Source organism: Zonotrichia albicollis, chromosome 1 (assembly GCF_047830755.1).
Source record: "Zonotrichia albicollis isolate bZonAlb1 chromosome 1, bZonAlb1.hap1, whole genome shotgun sequence".
NCBI lineage: Eukaryota > Metazoa > Chordata > Aves > Passeriformes > Passerellidae > Zonotrichia > Zonotrichia albicollis.
The window spans coordinates 47,990,099-48,006,854 of NC_133819.1; the positions used below are offsets into that span (position 1 = coordinate 47,990,099).

A 16,756-nucleotide genomic window follows, 5' to 3' on the forward strand; every position below is an offset into this window, starting at 1 on the left:
TTTGTATTTTCTGCCTGAAGCAACAATCCCATGTGCTCAAACAAAATGATGAGACACATTATGTGTCCCCTCAAGGCAGAATCTGACCCCAAAGCAGCAGTGAGTCCTGCTAGAATATAGCTGGTCAGAAACACAGAAGAAAAATATAGAAAAGCCACCAATTTGTCAGTCATCAAATTCATTAGAATGAGAAAGGTTTTTTCCACAGACACTTTACACTCAGAAAAATTAAAAGGCACATTGCTACAAGTTACCAGTAAGAAAAATTTCAATATGTCTGTATTGAATAAAGTCTGCCTTCAATGGTAACTTATAATTTTATTTTTAAAATTAGTAGAATGTGAAGCCGAAGTAGTTTTGGAAAGGAATAAATTGAAAGTAGGGGAACACATGACTTGTCTGCTACAAAAGAACAAAAAAATTATCTGTCACAAAGCTTTATTCCAATCATTTTCTTCTCTGTTAAATTTAATTATACACTCTAGTCGTCCTATAATTATGGACCTTGGGAAGCTGCCAATTATTTCCTGTGGAAAATTTTAAAATTTCTTGCAGAAATTCAACATTACTTCCATCAATGCATTCCATATACTATGTCATCACCTTTTAAAAGCCAAACCTCTATAGTGATTGATTATTTAAGTGCAACATGAAGAAAATCCAGTGCATATCAGTCACTGATAGCACCAGACAATTAATTAAAGAGAAAGAAAAGATAACTCAACAGGAAACTAATTCAATAGGATACTTTAAAAAAAACCAAACAAATGATAGCTAATGACACCACACAGTCAAAGAGAACGTTTGGTTTTTTTCCCATTCACTAAACAATCTTTCTACTGGAGGCTCCAGTCATCTTGTATGGCAAACAAAAGCCTGAGGTTCAAAATCTGTTAACTCAAAGTTTGTATAAACACTGTGTTTATCTGAAAGAAGACAGCAAGTAAAGAAAACATATTACTGCAATATCAGGAAAAAGTACACAACAGGGAAAAGGTGAATGAAAGAAGTGGATTGTGGGGAAGTAGTTAAAAAAGACTGAAAGAAGGGGAAAAGTGTGGTTATTTTTGTTTCCTCCTTCACTGTGTGACACCCATATTTTCACCCTCAAATGCCTTTTGCTTTCAAGATGCAGAGTTACCCATCTGCTGCAGTGCCTTCACACCCGTCTTTAACAAATTGCAATTGCATTTACCCTTTTACTTTGGTGTGCTAAAGTACATTAGTTTTCTACTGGTCTTTGAAACCCCACTGCCAGCCCCCAAGAGGGCACCTCAGTTTCAGACATCCTTCCTACCTAACTAATCTATTTATTATGCAAATTACTTCTAAGCTGAATCTCTTATGAAAGGCAGAACAAGGACTGAAAAGGGAAGAGATTACTTATTGACTGCATTGTCTTCCAACTTCTGCTTATCCATTATTTTCATTACTACAAGAACTAAGGGTCATGGAGCAGGGGCATCCTAAGAGTCACAGGTCAGACTGCAGGGAATTGTGCTGCCCATTAAAATGCAGCACTGCCAATACGCTCACTGAAACCATTATGACTTCCTGATAGTGTCTCTGCTTAATACATCACATTCTATCAGGGAAAACTTCAGATATTCCCAGTTTGTTTTACACCAGCTCTGATTTTCAGCCTCAATTTCTAATTACTGCATGGCAGAGATAGTATCTGGAGCTTAGGAATTAACCCATGGCACAGGAATCAATTGAATTGCAAAGAGACAAGTCGAAAATAATCTCTCCTCTTAGGAACCAAACTATTTCCTAGTGTCAGCAACAAAAAGAGAAGAGTTCCTGTCAAACACGTTTTTCAGGATGCAAGTATATAGCTGAATGTATAGCTAACTATTTCTTGTGGAAATTTCAGCTTGACCACAGGAGGAATTTTATTAGGGTACAGGAGTAGAAATACATCTAAAAAATAAGCAAGGTCAACAGTCTGTACAAGTACAGCAAATTGGCATTGTGGGAGGTTTGGGAGCCAAAGGCCATGAAGGAAAGGTAATGTTAGATGTGAAATAAGGGAAGTGCAAAAGGAACAGGCATGTCAGGGCCCACAGGAAATTACTGTACACCAGCTAGCAAGTCGAGGAGATGAAGAGAGAGAAAGTAGGTGTCTTTTGCAATCAAAGACTATCAACGCTGTAGGAGCTGCACAACACCATCATCTCAGAGGTGTTCCTACTGTGCCAGCAATGCTGTATAAACACTAAGTAGAACTCCTCAGAGTGGTGGATAGACTAACATACTCCCAAAGCACATTTACAGTCCCCAAAGCAGCTTTAGGCAAGCAATTGAATCTGAGAGTGCCTCTGCAAGGCACTTCCAGTGGATGTGTACTCTTTCTCAAGAGGGAAATACATGAGGCAGTCAGGCACTCCCCTAACAGGGACCATGCAGGAATAAAAACAGGCAGCTCAAAACAACAAAATTCTCAGTAATGCAGCAGCAAAAATACTGCATTATAGAAGCAGGGCTGGGCCGGCAGCAAAATCCTTTCCAAAAAGTGGCTAATTATATGCTTCACTGAATCCAATTTTTAAGACAGCATTTGCAAAATGAACATGAAAAAATGAGAGTTCTATTTCAACAGAATTTTTGTCCTCTTTCAAACGTTTCAGACTTCTTTAAAACATGTCTGACCCATTTGGAAGCACTGGCTACCTCTAATTCTCTAAACTGAATTTTTATAAGTATGAAGTAGTACAGTCCAGATCTTATCAAATTTTAATGGGAAACAGTAAGCAATTTCTTTTTATAAACAAAAACACAATTCAGCATAGTTTCTCCAGAAACTCTGCTCTTTGTTCATCACCTGAGGTAGTCCTTGATTTCAGGGATTTATAGGGATTGATAAATACTACTTTACTGCATACTACCACAGTGTCTTTTTAAAGAGTTATTGCTAGATCCAGACAGAGGAGAAAGATCCATTTAAAGAGCAATCCTACAATCCCATCATATGGTATTATGTCCATACATATCAGCAGGCCCTTTGCAAACCTATTAGAGCTTTGACACCAATTTACTTCAAACAGAAAACAGATGATAACATATATTAAAAGATCATTCTTGACTTTTAGTGGAAATGATTGGTGTTTCTGCTGTTTTCTTGCTGTACACAATCTTCTTTTAGCTGGTTTGCATGAACATTTTTCTTGGGGAGTTAAACTATCCCTATGAACTCCAGACACCAACTTTCATGATTATCCTCCCTTCCCATCTGTGCTTGCTTGGTTTATGCTTGGCAAGCACTTGATTTCAATAAAGTTCAGGAAAAGTTCTTCTCTTCAGAGGCAGGTATTATTCAGCTGTATGCCAGTTCTTGTAGGGATGCAACACATAACCTCCTCTAACTACCTCTGAAATAACCTTGAAATAATGTAGGAAGTGGAGTGGGCAGGGGACAGGAATGGGTTATACATGTAAATCATGATGCTTTGTACATATTTTACTCCTAGCATGACCTCTCCTACAGCAGTAGTTTTAGTGGAAGCATCTTAACTCTCAGTACCCTGCCAACTTGGTCACCTCTCAAAGCATTTGATCTTCAAATCCTCCTTTCCACAAAAAAAAATACTGTCGGTTTTTGGTAGCAGGTCAGAGATTTCTGCATAATTACTCCTTTCTGAGTTTATGGTCATCCATTATGCATCTGACAAAAGCACAGGCTCATTTCTCTTCTCTTTGCAGGCCTAAGCAAAAAGGAGCACTTGCAAAATGTAATATCTGAACATTTGACTCTGCAATAGAATATAATAGAATATTTGACTCAGCAATGACAGTCAAGACAACTGTACAGCTTTCTCCCAGGCCTTTTACAGACTTACATCATGTTTTAGTGTCTCATGGTTTGTCTTCCTAGAGTTTGCTGTTAATGATAGCGGGATTTTGAACCTCCCCTCCAAAGTCAACTGCAAACAGGACACAATTACTGTGAGCAGGCAACTGCAAAGATCTCCATGACAAGAGGAAGCCTTACCCGAATATAAGCATCCTGGTGATGTTTGGCAAAGTACAGCATGTTGTCAAGGGCCAGCATTCCAGGAGGGGTCTGTGTGAAATCCAATGCTGGGTTTACATGATTCTGCAAAAAAAAAAAAAGAGCAAGATCACTCAATGAGCACCTTTACAAAAGCTATCAGTTCCCCAGTGTTGGTGAGCACTGTGTTAGCGTGCTGTGTCAAAAAATGTTTGGCAACAGAGCTCTTTTTGCTGAGCAGAAAACTCTTAATAAGGAAATTGCCCATGCCTGGAAAAACTCTACAACCAAATGCAGCCACTATGAGGCTGGCATATCAGTAATTCACTTCTGTGAATTACAGCAGCTGTGGAATGGAGTTTCCCAAAGACTGAACTCTTTAGAAGCACAGATACCTATGTTGTTCATGGAGATAGACTCCTTGGTGGTACTACAGACTAAAAGTGCATAAAAATACAGAGAATTGAGCCAACACACACCAAAACACCTATTTATACAACTGTTATGAAACTATTTCAAATAAACCACAAAAAAGAGGAAAAAAACCTACCAGACCAAATAGCTGTATTAAGTCTATTGGATCTTGTGGACTCCTGAACACAAAGGGACTCAGATAAAACTTAATGTGAAAATAAACAGATTCTTCTTGTGGAATTTGGGTACATTTTTTGTTACATTCTGAACGTATTAGTTTCCTCCATGGAACTAATGAATAAACATACCATATATAACTAGAACTCATTAGCTTCCACATGCACATACATATTGCAGATGTTCAGTTTCACACACTACATGAAAAACTACAGGTGCCCAAAATATTTATTAACTCAGCTGATTTTTTGATTGGATGACATGAAATGTACATTTGAATAAGCTTCATGGTTTATTTGCCAGGCTGCAACAAAGAACCTGCTCAGAAATCCAAAATATGTCTCCATCAAAAAATGCCTCCTTCTGCTAAACTCTTTTTATCACCTTTGCAATGTCTCCTTCTCTACTCATCATTCTGACACAGAAAGATGCCCCTAGCTCCTTTTCAATGGCATTTCTATTCTGTGAGACCCAGCTGACAGGGACTTTAAAAGTGCATTTACTACCAGAAATCTAGCAAAGTTCAGCACAGGTTTCTACAATTACTGCATTTCTGCAGTGTGCTCAGGGTCTGATCCACCCCCTTCACTGATGAAAGCATGGGTTTTACTACTTTTCCTTCTGTTGAGTCTGTCAGGCCATAAGGTGGTAGAAGTAAGTGATTCTACTTTTTTGCCCATTTTAGCTTCAGATGTACTATATGTTGGTTTTAGCCGGTCAATAATTCACAGTCGCATAAAAGATTAAAAATAGTAGAAAGCAAAATTTATACATTAAGGTGCCTGCTGCAACTTCAAAAGTAGACAAATGTATTATTCTGAAGATGGCATGCAGAACCTGTTGGGTTTTTCCCAAGTTAATTTCCAGATTAGGGCTATTGGTGTACAAGCAAAACAATCACAGGCCAATTAGGGAATCAAGAAGATGCCTGGAATCCTGGATTTTATACAGAAAGATCTATGTGATAAGTATTTAAGAAGGGTCGTTGTAGTTTAGGAAGGGAAGACAATGTCTTACTGAGTTGTAAGTTTCAAAAACTCCCCTTTAATTTTTTTTTCACTTTCATCTGCTCATCTGAATGACAGGCAATAGCCTTTCATGACTATTTCCCCAACTCAACCTTTCATTTTCCACATTGATGCATTTATCATTCAGCACATTTAAAATCAGTACAAAACTGCTTCACACACATCACAAGCCCCACAGACTTCAGCTTCTGGGAGAAGAAAACTTCCCCTCCTACAATTTTCAAGTGTTTCAAAAAGGGCATTTTAAGAGAGGCTGAGTCTCACAGACACACAAATGGCCTCCTCAATCCAGCATGAATATCTTACAGATCCTTCTCTGCATTTGAAACTACCTCAAATTTGGCCATAAAGTACAAGTCCTTAGGAACACCTCTTGATACTTTACTGTGTTATGAGGTCCATGAGGTCCATTTCCTTGGGAAAGCTACTGGGAACCACAGGAACACCAGTCAGCAGGGAACCCCACAGCACCAGTTTCACAAAAACTTATGGAAGTAGAACTACAGCAGAGGGCTGAACATGCACTCTTGGCTCTCATGCTACAGCACAGGTAGGGTACACTTGGATAAATACCTGACAAACACAGAGAATTTCAAGACCCAACTACATTTATCCAGCTATTAAAATACTACTACTTATTTCACTGGCATTTACAATGGTAAAATAAATGCAGGACACAAATAAAAAGCCTGACCTACTGTTGCTTGAACAGTTTTTTGCTTCATCCCATTCTAAATCAACAAACAAACAACAAGGACATGAGGAATCTCATGACATTTAGTAAGGATGACTCATTTTTTCTCTTACCATCACTACTAGTTCTATGTTCAATCAGAAAAACCATCTCTCCCATCACTTTTATTTTATCTCCAAGTCAAGCCTATAAGCTCAGCTATTTTCAGTTTGTTTCTGTTTTTCAAAAGTTTCTGTCTCGTGGGATGCCAGTATAACTAGGGCTTGATCTTCAGCTCTGTTGATTTAAATAACTAGAAATTAAGAAGCAGATAATAGCTGAGGATCCACAAGACAGTTCTGGCATGTGTGAGACAATACATTACCTTCAATTATTCTTGAAATTCAAAAGGAATGTCAGACACTTTGTTCCCTTCCTTCTTTCTCCCTCCCCCTAAAATCATCCTTTTCTTAACACGATGAATATTTGTGGTTGAAATATTAAGTTATTGAGAGCAGGTTTAGAAATGAGATACAAAGCTACATTATCTAAAATGCTGCAGTGAATAATTCAGAAGTAGGCAAACACCCCACCTACAATATAATTTATTAAATATATGGAACACAGCACTTCAGGCATATTTATTGCATCCATTTAGTACAAAATCTATGGCATTTTTTGCTTTATGAAAAGCTAGGAGTAAGAAATACAAATGAAACAGATTTGTTAGTTCCAATTTTTCAGATAATTTTTGATTTTTTTTTCCACTAGGCTGAGTAATATCTTTGCATTTTTCAGCTTCAGCATCTATGTGGTATTTAAAAGCTTATGCTCTTATGCCACACGTTAACATATCAGAACATTCAAGAGTTTGTTTGCCAACTCAATAGGATACTGTGGGAACAAAAGTTCATCGCTTTTGATAAGATGAAAACTCAAAATCACATCTGCATATGCTATTAAAAAAAAAAGCAGAAAAATATCACGTGGCATGTTTCACAATACGATAGCTATTCTGGCTAAATCCCAGTGCAGTAATTACAGACAACCTAGCATTCTAATGCAGTTCTGGCTGTGTAAAGCTTTCTTCTGTGCCCTGAATGGCTTCACTGTCTTACTCCTGGCAGCAATCTCTGAGGGATGTATGGATTTCACTGCTAGGTACATGTCCTCACACCAAGGTGCCTGTTCACAGCAAGGCTGTACTGTCTGTAACTGCTAATGGAATAAGGACCATTTACTCCTTACATTATTCCTAACAACATCTTCCACATGAACACGCTGAAGCACAGGAACTATTTATTTCCCTGCATTTCTAGGTGATTAACATACAAATTTATTTCTGTCTGGACAGGTATTGACAGTTTACCACAGACTTTGCACCAGTGCTGTGCTCAGCAGCCATGTAAATCAGTTGCCAAATCATGCTAGTCTGTCCTGAAAGCAGTATGGAGTAGGTGCCAGATCCAGTAATAGTTTTCCCAATCCCAAAGCAGCTCAGGTGAATCCCTATTCGCATGCCTCACTTTGGTAAGAGGCATAACAGAAACACATCAGAAGTTTTCAGGGAAGAGTCAGGACTGTGAAAGAACAGATGATAGAACAACTTCCAAATGTCACAAGAATCCAATTTTAATGGTGCCTTTCTAAAATGAACCCTCTCAGAACTGGTCATATTTCTTTTTTTTTTTAACAGAAAAAGGAACAATCTGTCTACCAAGGTAACACCGGGGACAGCAATTTCTCTCTTCCATCTTCAATTACTCGCTTACTCATTTTCTTCATCCTTTTAGATCTAACCCACTGTTCTGTGGGCTGGGAAGGAAAGCAATTACCTTCCCGATTCTACAGCACCTCTGCAAAACCTTCCCCAGATCAAACTGGGAAATCATTGTAGTAAATATGTGGATGTTTGTTCCTCAGAACTCAGGACAAGAAGAGTGGGAACTTTTAAAGTGAGATTTAAGGTGAATTATGAATTGACAAACTGATGCTAAAAGTATCAACAAGCACAGACACTCACCATTTACCCCTTCCCTAAATAAACCTTAAGTTTTACAGGCAAAATGTTCCCATCTGTTCATTTACACAAGAATTACAAATAAGGAAAAATACTACATTAAACCAACATTTGTGAAGAGGTAGTCAGGTAAATTCTTAATGAGGAAATATTTTTGTCTTTTTATTTAACAGCACTGTATTCAAAGGGATGATGATGTTGCACACCACTTCCATCATCACACTTAATGAGATATAACAGTGACTTGGGAATTTTCAGCCTCTGTGTAATCAATGAAAGCAAGAACTAGCAGATTTGTTTTTCTCTTGATAACTACTTAAATATGCAAATGTGATTTTTTTCCTTCCAAAAACAATTTTTTTAATTTACAACAGAACTCAGTGCTAGAAAGAAAATGTATCAGGAGAATTCCTGAATTTAAAAAAAAAAAAATCTACAAACAAAACCACAAAAAACTCCACATTCTAATGCAAGTAAGGAGTATCCAAAGCTCAGTAACTGCTATATATTTGAAAGAATATGAAGAAAATAATTTAAGATACTTTCAGTGCAAGTCATTTAAACCACATTCCCATTATTACACCACATATAAAGAACTCCAATATATTTCTACTGGATATAATTTTCATGAAGATTTAAAAATTTTATCTGCATACAATGATGGTGGTTTTTCTTTAAACTCATTTCTAGGTCTTTTTAGCTTTGTGTTTTGGCAAATATTTGTCCATTTCTACTAGCAAGTAGAAACTTTGAGGTTTGTTTTTCTTCTTTGTTGTTATTGGTGTGGCAGCTTTGGGATACATATTAGTAGACTGCAAATGTTATCCTTCGAGAATGAAACATGTTCCTATCTAGGTAATGTGCTAATCAACAGACCTCCTGGATCAAGTTTGACCTCACCAATATAAATCTGACCCTCTCAATAGCAAAGAAATTTCAAGTACAATCTGCACATCATTTGCCCTGCAAAAGATAAAAAAGCAGTAATTTGACTAATGTATATCCTTAACTCATTGAGCTAGTATGTAATCTAATGTAAAGAACAATAGAGTTCAATGTATGTCACCACCAGAAATCTGTCCCAGTTGTGTAAAGATGCTGTAGTGGTAAAACTTGTAAAAATTTAAATGTTAAGGAGGTGCAATTAAATAACCTAAAAATCACTAAATAGACCATAACAGGCATGTAAAAAGCACTACATATTTTCAATCATTAATAAATTATACATTATAAAGCAAGACAAAAAGCTTTTGCATAATTCGTTGTATTTTACACATGCCTATTTTATGTGGAGCTAATGATTCTGATTCCAAAATCTTAAACCCTACAGTCTGCCAATAATTTGAAAGCCTAGAAGAATCCAAAATGACTGCTTTAACTCAGATGATCACATTTTGTCCAATGCATAAAAACTGTGAGCCACCTTTCAGGTTTTATTTCAGTTACTAAGGGCAGATTTTAAAGTTAGATGCATGTTTAGCACTTCACAGATTATTGACTTCTTATGACGGAACTAATGATTACTGGGCAAATGTAGTTATCAAGCAGCAACACGTCATGTACTCTTTCAGGGATATATAGAATGAATCAATGGGCTGTGGTCATTTCAATTAAATTTTTTCAGCATGGAAAATTACTTTCAGATATCTCACCATATCCACTAAGTTTACAGAAAAATGGAATAAGCAGTCAAACGTCCAGTTGCGGATATAGCTGGGACTGGGTCAAAAAACTAAAAGCCATACTAGTTTATTTATGAGATTACCAGATCATTTTACAGCCAGACCCTGCCAGGTTTCCTGTCTACCCTGACTTTTTGGGCAAAGTCAATCCACTTTAGATTAAACGGCTGCCGGATGAGATGTGAGCGAATCCAGATGGCTTTCACTGCAGGGAATTAGGGACCCTTCCCACGAAACTTCTAGAGGCTCAGCTGCAAGAGTGTGAAGCAGGTGTCCCTCCAGCCAGGGCTGCTGGAGAGCAACCAAGAGCTACAGCTTTTCAGAAAGCTCCAGCTCTCACAAAATCACAATGGAATATATTACCCACGTCCTGGCCAGCAAGCCACCTTTGTATTGTTTGAACTACAACACTCATGAAGTAAACCGGGAAGAGCTGGCACACAGTACCCCCAACCTTCAAAGAACTACTGTTATAAATATGGGCTTTTTTATGACTTTGGAACGTGTTGGAAGATGATTGCTTTAATTTTACCAATGTCATTAAAGCAGTTTGCCCTCTCTATACAGATAGAAACTAAGGCATGAATTCTCATCCTGCCCAGCAGGAGAAATAGCAAGCTAGCAAGAAGAGAGCTATGTGAGAAAACAGTGTGAACAGTGCTAGCAGGAACAGCAAGCCAAAGAAATTAATCTGTCTACACTGGAATACTGCAAATGTACACGGATTAAATGTGTGTGACTAGACAGAAGTCATACCCACAAGACCCAAAATCTACCTCAGCAATTTTATCTCTGTGACTCCTATTTTATGTGTCAATTAGTTAGACTTAGTGTTCCTAAGTCAAATTTTGTCATGAAAAGCTTTTTTGAGTTTGGGAAAATTTAATGCGTGTTACATAAGGTAGACTGTGACTTCCACTCATTATTTAAGCATAATGGCTCCATAATTCAGGAGAAATTCAGAGCTCTTCAACAAACATTTTTTGGAAAACTTAAGGAAAAGATACAAAATAGTTAATGAGTGTACATATATATTTTAGCATAAGCTCCAAACAAATTAGTTACATTGCCTATCAATAAGGGGAAAAAAAAATCTCTATACCTTTTTATTAAGTAAAATGAAAAGTTCAAAACCAAATTGTGCCAAATCTTGGGCTCCTTGAATTGGAATTTTCTAAGCCTTAGACTACTAAGAGAGCATATTTTAGTTTTAGATTGTTTTAGTTACACTCCAGGCAGTTTTATCTAAACTTTTTGACATAATATTTGCTTCTAAAATTTAAGGTGCAAAACAACTTTCAGTTATATTTCCTTTTAAAGAAAAAATACTTAAATTAAAAGCAATAAAGTAAAATCAAAGTCAGTCAAGTGAAAATAATCATTACAGGAAGATTATTTCCTGAGGATGTGCCTCTGCAGGGAGGTCACATGTGAAGCAGCCAGTTTATTGCTGCAGTGACCTCTTTTTTAAGTCATCACTAAAGAGTGAAATTCTGAATTCCTTCCTGCTGCAGCAACTATCATCTCCAGTAAAGGATATGATGCTTGTGTACAATGGTAGGCACAACCAGAGAACAAGAAGACTGACACTCCATTTGAGCAGTGAATTACAGTTCTCTTGGAATTTCATGACCATCAGTGGTAGTGGTGGCTGGGGACATCCGTGCATCTCTACAATCTGTGCTGCTTTGAGAACAGCGAGCTTGGAAAGGAACCTAAACTCAATGCCAAGCATCATGAGATAAGCTGCAATTCTACCCCAGCTTACCTTGTGATGCTTGGCATTGAGTTTAGATATTTCTGTAGAAAGGTTTTGTGATTTTCTTTTTCAAGCAAGCTGGCTCAAACTTCTGTCATGTGCAAAAGGAAAGGCCCAGGCTGCGTTTAGTTCAAATACAGTGGAGAGAAGTCAGCCCTATGTCTGAGAAAACCCCAGTTCAAAATTAATCATCCCTGTGAATCTACTGGCTGCTTGGCAGTCAGATACAACAGCTGTCCAAATTTAAAATGGAAAATTCTGTCCCAGAGCTCTGGAAAACAGAACTGGAATGGCATTTGCAGCCAGGCATATGGACCTGCAGAGCTGGGTGAGAAAGCCAGCTACCATTTAGGAGCTCTGTGGTTCACCCACTGACACTTCTTTTATTACCTGTGACCGGGTCAAGCTTCTAATAATCGCAGAGGATAAGATGAAAACTAATTTACAGCAAAGGAACTGTCATCATATGTGGTATTTTAGCTACCTTTGGATGGACATTCCGAAGTACAAAATTACCAGCTATACAGTCACATCTTTGCCCTACTGGAGGAAAGCAGCCAGGCTCTGTAGGTGTCAGGGGAAGATTTGGAATACAAGACCAATCCCTCCTAAAACCTTTGAGTTCATATTCTGCCTTAAATCGGCAATAACCTATGCCCATCCTGTAGGATACCTTCATCTGTCCTCAATATCAAAGTAATAAAAAAAATACAACCAAAAAAATATCCCCAAAAAACCACAAAGATTAAAAACCCACTGGATCCATTCACTAGAGAATTTCAGTTCCCTTGACCTTCAGTCCCATTTTTCCTTCCCTCCCTCTCCAGGAATGTGAAGCTCTTCTGATTAGAGCTGGGCTCTGCAAAATGCTGATATGTGTTGCATGTCTGGGTACTGTTCTGCTCTGCCTTCATTCTCCTCCAGACAAATGTCACAAAGAGGATGGAGCTGCACCAAAATGTAGGGAGATTTTTTTTTTTTTTTAATATAAGGAATTTTTAAAATAAGACACATCTCTACTATTCTATGATTTTATGTGTGCACTGTGTAACAAGTGGACTACATTTAACTACCAAAATATTCAGAATTTAGATATGAAGGTGTTTTTAATTTGGGGAAAAAAATGGGTTATTTAAAAATAAGGTGCCTTTCCTTGTGTTTGAATTTATTCTCAGGCCTCAGTTAATAAAATCTCATATTGAAAAAGAATGTTTGTAAGTGAAGAAAATCAAAATATTTTGTGTGCTTTGCTATTTGCAAACCTTTAAATATTACAACATGTAAAAAAACCTCATGAGGAATGAGACAATGAGGAAAAAAAACAATATGCACATGTAAGTAACACACATATCTGTTTGCATGCATGCATACACTGAAAAACTTCATAAACCTAAATAAAATATTTGCTGTAATTAACATTTGTAAATTGAATTTACACAGTTTCACAAAACTACCATCATTTAATACCGAGCAAGGGTTTGTCTAGAATCATCTATCTAAGCCAAGTCTTGTGAAGCAGACAAAGCCAACGCAACAAAAGCATTGAGATGTCATTATATCTGACCAGTTTTGTGGGGCATGGTTCTCCGTGTTTTTTTTTTTTTTTTTTTGTATGCAAATTCTGAGACATGTCGTACTTAATATCCAGAGAAAGACATCCAAGGTCCATCCATCTCCCAGTGAAGGAGTCAGAAAATAATTCTTCTGTTAAGAAACAAACTATTCAGCCCAACTACATTCAAATCCATGGAGCTTGCCTGCCCCCATGAGTTCACAATTGAGATGCACATGGCAAAGAAAATTATTCAGTGAAACCATAGATAGTATATATATAAAAGAGAAAAAAAAAACCAAACAGAAATGTAGTGCTCCATTTTGACTAACTTTAAATTAGCACATTTACATTTGTTAGCAGATTTTCTGCAAGAGAAGCATGCTCTTTCAAATCACAAAGAGTTCAATACTTTTATTTTACAAGTTTGCAATTGAAAATACTGGAAAAGGTATAAATACTAAAATACCAACCTTTTATTCCCCCTCCTTGAAGCAACTATCTTCATTAAGCAACTGATTTAAAGGATAATTCCTTCAACTAATACTTATAATAAGCACAAAATAACGAAATAAATAATTAAAATATCAAAGCGGAAATGGAATGATGTTATACAGAGCCACACAGACACACAATCACAGATATTTCATTCTGGTTAGTTTTAACTTTGTTGTTGAAGTGATACTGAAAGGTCAAAGAAGCTCAGAGGCCCATCAAGATTTTTTTCCCTTTCTTTTAAATCTGTTCTCTTTTGGAATGACTAAAGCTAAGAGGAATTCAGCTGCATATGGTAAAAGGTTAGTTTATTAATTTTACCAATGTTCAAATTTCTAGATGCCCATAGATCCAGACAAGTAGTCCTGGGAAATCACATGCAGCTGCATGGTAAACAACAACAGCAGCTTTAACATATGGATTTTGTGGTCTCTCTTTCTGGTCAGTATAAAGACGCATCTGACCCAGGGACCTCATCCTGTGCGTATCAGCTCAGATGAAAAGCACCAAGTTTATACAAAATTAGTAATTCTCTACTGCACAGATGTCATCAAGTCTGCCTTTTCTAGTTACAACATAACCTATTTTCCTTAATAAGAAAAAAGTTCCTCAAGTTTTCTCCAAGCTATTTAAAACTTCATGCCTCCAAACAGCAGTAATTCTCTTGCAGTCTTCTGTTAAAACCCAGGATCCACAGATAGCAGACTGACAATGAAGACAAATTGCACTGTCTTCAGGATTTACAGATAATTCTCATTTTTTTTTTGTCATTCTTGCATATTTATTCCACATGCAATCACACTTGGCTGAGAAGATGTGATGTCCCCCAACAGCATCCGCCCCTGTGGCCAGAGGAGATCACCCCTCTCTCTTGGCGGGGGTGTAGGGCAACGGTGGAAGCCTTTGCACCCTTCAGGGAAATCCCAAGGGCCTTGCCTTGGAAGAATACACCACAGAGTCTCCACCAAGGCTGAAAGAGAAGACTTCCCCCATGGAGCCTTGCATCCCATCCCAATTCCTTTCCCCATATGTCCCAAATTCTCCTTTCCCTGTTTCCTCATTGGTTGTGGTATCCTTGGTGGGTGGCTCCATCTTCCCTGTGGGCCAGTGCCCTTTGCCCTGCCCTTTGTATTGTCCCTGTGCCCTCAGACCATTGGCCACTGACCCCTACTTCCCCCTCTGCACAGCACATGGTTTGATAAGTTGTCCCTGATTTCTCTTCAGCATGCTGGAATAAACCTTCACTGGAATTTATCATACAAAAGGCCCTTCTGCCTCTCTTAGCTGAGCTAGCCATGGCCAGTGTGGTGTGAGGGCTTGACTGCTCTGCCTGAATACTTGGACCCAAGTGGCTTTTCCACAGGAGATGCTTGTTGGGAAATAGCTCACAGCATCCACCATGCATCCACTATCTAAACCCCACGCTGCTACAGGCAACCAAGCTGCTCCCCTGCTTGTGCCTAGCAGGCATCTGCCCACACATCCTTGCACTGCTCAGAGTGGTCCAGGGGCTCAACTAAGAGATTTGTGGCTCAAACACTAACTCTGGGGCCTACCCTGCTACAAGTTACACCAGAGATGTCTCCCACCACCACACACTGACCTGAACATCTCAGCACATCAAAGTGTGAAGCGCGGAGTTTCAGCACGAACTTTGCTGAGTTGCAAACCTCAGTGGGGAGTGCTCCATCCTACCCTCAGGAATCCTCTTTTTAGCACACCTCTGTGTTTCCACTGCCTAGCACCAAACACATGCCATGGCATGGAACCATGGAATGCTTTGTTTATGGCAAACAGTAGCTTAGAACTATGATAGTCTGCTTATGGGAAAGACCACAATAGGTCGCACACTGATGAGTTCCTAACAGCCACAGGCATGAGAGTGAGCTTGAAGGATTTCTGGATTTCTGCCTCTCAGGTTTGAAAAGAGATTGATGCTTTTCTGCCAATGCTCACATTTGCAGGATAGAGTCTGAGTCGGCATCAAATGTAAGTTTTTATTAGATCTATAACTACATTTACAAAATCCTGTCTTTAAAAGATTTGTAGAAAGTCCTGGCAGATTAAAAAATAAACATAAAACACAAACAAACAAACAAAACAAAAAAAATCCTACCAAAACTAAAAGTCCCAGACTGCAAGAAACTGTCCCTGCCACAGAACCTACACAAGGCTGAAAAACACTCAGATCATAGGAACAAACTGTAATTTTGGGGAGGATAAAATACCTCACCAGTGCTAGAAAGGAAAACATTTACAGTGCACTGTATAACAAACCATAGCATGCAAGCCAAATTAAGTAACACACAGAAGTACCATTTAGCCTAAACATCAAACATCTGCTGGCATTCAACTGAGAAATGGGAATTTACAGCCAGAGCAGTTATTTCTACTGTATCTAAGGCTGAAAAAATTGTGTCTATGAAAGTGAGGCGTTGAAAAACTTTGGTGAGCAACTGACATCTGGTGTGATCTGGTGCCCTCTGCTGCCAAATATTACACTTCAGTTACCAGCTTTCTTTAAAATGAGATTCCAAAGTACTCGAAATAATATCAAGACATATACGGCAGGGAAACCAAGTATTTATATCTGTACGTGAATTAAAAAGAAAAACAATCCTGACAGACATTCAGTATTACTGTAAAGAGAAGATCTAAGTACTCTGTTAGAAAACATTATGTGGGATTTCTGCATTGAGCTTCATATTGTAAAACAATCTAAAAGATTCATCTAATAAATTAAAACATTTTTATGTTTTTCAACAAGCAAAGTGAAGACTTCAACTAGGGAAATGGAGCCTTTGTGTGTTTGGTTTTGGTTTTCTTTTTAAGTTGATTTTTAAAAAATAAACTAAAAAAGCCCATTTTCAGACTGAATTATCTCCATATAGATTTAGAAAAATTAACTGTAGAATTAACAACTGGCTTGCAGATTGCAGCTCCTCAAAATGCCAGTATAGACTAA

At 37.9% G+C, this 16,756-nt stretch overlaps 1 protein-coding gene across 5 annotated transcripts in view; it reads right to left on the minus strand.

Annotated features, from left to right (window-relative positions):
- Window positions 1-16,756, minus strand: part of ELMO1 (engulfment and cell motility 1) — a 301,543-nt gene that overhangs the window by 155,622 nt on the left and 129,165 nt on the right. For all 5 annotated transcript variants that reach the window (XM_074540487.1, XM_074540461.1, XM_074540470.1 and 2 more), the window contains one exon: window positions 3,992-4,096. In XM_074540487.1, coding sequence (XP_074396588.1) covers window positions 3,992-4,096 — 105 coding nt within the window. The remainder of the gene's footprint in view (window positions 1-3,991; window positions 4,097-16,756) is intronic.